The sequence below is a fragment of the Pyxicephalus adspersus genome, chromosome 3 (genome assembly GCF_032062135.1).
Source record: "Pyxicephalus adspersus chromosome 3, UCB_Pads_2.0, whole genome shotgun sequence".
Classification (NCBI taxonomy): Eukaryota; Metazoa; Chordata; class Amphibia; order Anura; family Pyxicephalidae; genus Pyxicephalus; species Pyxicephalus adspersus.
Genome location: NC_092860.1, coordinates 132472617 through 132476543, shown reverse-complemented (window position 1 = coordinate 132476543; position 3927 = coordinate 132472617). Strand labels below are relative to the sequence as shown.

The window sequence follows — 3927 nt, the reverse complement described above, 5'->3', positions numbered from 1 at the left end:
CAACATTCTCAGCTTTCCTTGCATGTGCCAAGGATGGATGAACTGCTTGAGAGTTACGTCTCCCCTGCATGGCCAATGAAGATGGCCAAAGATCACCGCTGGGCAGAAGAAGAAAGAAAGGTGGTGGCTTTCTGCGAGGAAGCACGGATAGGAAAGTGCCACAGACATTAGTTTCTTTGGTATTTTTTAGCTATTTGTTCTGCATTAGTCTTCCTGTGGGATCAGATCAGACAGGTCAGCTTCTCCACCCATCAATAAACCTTGGTGGTCTATGATCCTGTTGTCAATTCACTGTTTTTTCTTCTTTATAATAAATAGAAAGTCATAGAAGTGACAGTCCGGGGTTTTGCTTTATAACCTTTATGTAGCACTTCCTCTTTTATATCATTGTCAGTGACATTTCTGTAGAAAAGGTTTTACAGGATTGCAATCACACGAACTAAACTTCCCAGTAAATATTCTAGTCATTATTCAGAGCATTTAATGAATAATTAGGCAGCTTTTGATGCTTTGTTATCCTTTAGTAATAATTCATTATACAGCAAGGGGTAGGACTACACAATATCAGAGTCATTCATATTTCATATATGTGGTGAAAATAATCATTGTGTTTTCCCTGTGTGCGTTCACATTTCAGCATAATCTTTGTCCAGTTGGTGGTAAGAACACGCAGTGTCCTGTTTTGTATTTTCATACAAGTGGAATGATATTTGCAGAATGACTACAACTTCTGTTTTCTATATGATAAAGGAAGAGTTGTTTATTTGCTTTCTGATTTACATTTTGAACATAAATGAATGATTGCTCTCTAGTTTTAGAACTCTGTGGTCCAGCAATGTCTGCATCCTCTAGAGGTCCATCTAGAAACACCGGTCTGAGAAGCAAAACCACATCACCAGCATTAGCTTCTTCTTCTACAAGCTCAGCCAGTGGAGTCCGAGCAAAACCAAGTGATAAACTGAATCCTAAAACTATAGATCCGGTGAGTGGTATAATCTTTTATGAAAATACTTTCTCTAAGTGCTGCCATTCTTAAAAATGCATTGTTTGTTATTGAATTTATTGTACAATGATGTGATTGGACACACAAAGCAAGATGACTTAATATTATTATTATTATTATTATTATTATTAATACACAGGATTTATATAGTGCCTACATAATATGCAGCGCTGTACATTAAATAGGGGCTTAGAGAAAGACTCCTATCCAGACCTAAAATGAAGCTTTAACATGTAAAGCATGCAATTTACATACCCAGGGCTTTAGGTTTTACCTTTTATCAGAATTTGGTAATCCATGAACTCTATTTAATTGATAATGTGGGAGAAGTGTTTCCAAGCATGTGCTTCCATTCTTTTGGCATGTTGTCTTTCCTGGAATATCTTTAAACCTAGTGTAAAAGGATTATTTACTGTCATGGTGGACCTTTAGGTAAACAATATTTAAAACCTGTGCAAACACTCCCATAATCGGGTTAATAGCGAGATTAGATTTTTTTTTTTGGTTTGATATCTCTGGCTGATAAATGAGACTGCATGAGGACCACTGTAAGTCATCATCTGTCAGTGATATGGTCATGCAAAAAAAAAACAATTCTATTGTTTACCATGTACTGTAATTCAAATTGATTAATCCAATGATGAACATCCATCAAAATCCTAGACATAAGATCCTAATGTATATTGTGTATAGAGTGTTGGCACTCTATGATTTCGTCACCTGACTATTAGAACAGCAGAAACCTAATTTATATAAGAGAAAGAAGTGGAGGAATATTACATTTTTAATAAGAAATATTTTTTTTTCAGAACAAAAGAATAATCCTGCTGGGTTAGAGAACTAACCACAGATCTGTGCATGTTGGCTGCCTCAAATCCTTCTGTGTCTTCATATAATCCCAGAAACACTCAATGTTGGGATCAGGGTGGTACCACCACTTCCCAGACTCCTTGTTCTTTTTTACACTGAAGATAGTTCTTAATGACATTAATGGCCTTATATTTGGGGGTCTCTGTCCTGCTGCAGAATAAGGATCCCTGATGATTTTACGTGATATATAATTGTCTGCTTGTATTTCTTAGCATTGAGGACACCAGTAATTCAAACCAAATTCCCAACTGCAGAAATGCAGCCCCATACGCTCAAGGAACCCCCACAGTGCTTAATTGTTGCCTGCAGACACTAATTAGTGCTCTGTAACCCTTTGGTAAACAAACTGCTTCTGCTACAGCCAAAATTAAAAAATTTGACTGGTTAGCTGAGTCAATTGGCCTTGTTTCAACTTCGGAAGTTTTGTTGCATTTCCTCCATCAAGACTTCTTATGGACAGAACGTTAGATAGGTGTACCTGGGTTCCACAGATTTCTGTTAGTTCTGAATTTATTGCTCTACTGGACATCTTCTGATTTCTAAGGGAAGTGAGCACTATGTATCTTTCATACCATATCATGGAATCCTATTATTCTGGAAAACACTTTAGTCTTGTTGTATGTTTTACTAAATCTAGCTGGACTCATAGAACTAAGAACGTCTTACAATATTTAATGAGAATGTGAGGGTAACATAGTTTGTATGCATCATTTTACAAATCTTTTTTTCTGGTGAACTGTTGCTGCATGTGTAAATGGAGAGCTAGCCATTACATCTGTACAGAATATCTCTATTCACACAATTTTTTTTCCCATCTCAGGCTGGTCCATGGCTCTGTGAAGCACAAACTGCAATGGGAGCGCCCGCCAGAAACAATACCATTTGACCCTCTGCTCATCAACTTAGCCGAGGTAACTTCTCATTCTTCTTAATTAATTTTATTTTATGTGCCGTACATACACTTCCTTACTGCCTGAAAAGGTTTTAAGAACCCTCACACTAAAACCCAGACAGCTTGTTTATTTTCACATACAAATTGTTTTAATTTCATTATAAATCTTTCTAAAACCTACTGAAATGTTATCTTTGAAAAAAAGTGGAAGCCCCTGAATTGTGTCCCAACTCAAATGCCGGGTGGTGCATCTGGCTAAAAGAGGCTGGGGAGAACTCTGTCTATATCTATTAACATTGTGCAGAAAATAACTGGATAAGTTTGCAACACAGACATTGAACCCACTGCTCTATCAACTGTGCCCTTTGCTACAGCTGAGTCTACTAGTGACAGAGGGGAGAGTGAACAGAACCCCAGGGTTTAATGGTGGTACAGGCACTGCCCTGGAAAATAAATGCAGAGATTTTTCCTTAACCACAGCCTTGCTATAAGTGATGATCAGCATACTGGCAATGGGATTGGTAAGTATTACCTATTTTTTTCACAGACTAGGCTTTTTTTAAAACATTTTATCTAGCAACAAGTTTACTTTAAAGCAGGACTAAAGCCACTCGACTTAACTATCCATGTTCAATTGTAGGGTGTCATCCTCTTCCTTTCTTCTTCCTCTGACCATCTTTATTGTCTATGCTGGGATGATGTAACTCCAATGCAATTCGGAAGTTCATTAATCCCTGGAACATGCTGGGGAACCTGGGATTGCCAGGTTTCCCTGTAAACCAAAGCTGATGCTGCTTATGCAAAGCTCAGCTTTTTGGCATTTTGCAGACACGATCAGGCAGTTAAAACATATTATTGCCTGTCTTCTGCATTGACCACCTGCCAGATTCTTCATTTTGTATAGTGCCATTTAGTAGTTCCACTTTAAGTTGCAAGGCAGTGCAAGGCAAACTCCTGATCAAGTAGACTCAGGGCAGTAACCTCTAAATTACTTAAGCTATTGGATCAGCATCAGAGAATCAGTATTTTTAAATGGGGAGGTTAGCAATGGAATCTGTATTTCTTCAAAGCAGGTTCAGTTTAATAGATTTTGTAGCTAACATAATGTTGTTCAACTCTTGTTCAAATTAGGCCATTAGACTGCCACATTCTAGAACCAATG

At 37.7% G+C, this 3927-nt stretch overlaps 1 protein-coding gene across 1 annotated transcript in view; it reads left to right on the top strand.

Moving 5' to 3' along the window:
• Positions 1-713: 713 nt before the first annotated feature.
• The window catches only part of PACRGL (parkin coregulated like), an 11654-nt gene continuing 8440 nt past the window's right edge, over positions 714-3927 (top strand). Inside the window, exons 1-2 of the mRNA XM_072406396.1 lie at positions 714-989; positions 2657-2784. Coding sequence (XP_072262497.1) covers positions 794-989; positions 2657-2784 — 324 coding nt within the window. The 5' untranslated portion in view covers positions 714-793. The remainder of the gene's footprint in view (positions 990-2656; positions 2785-3927) is intronic.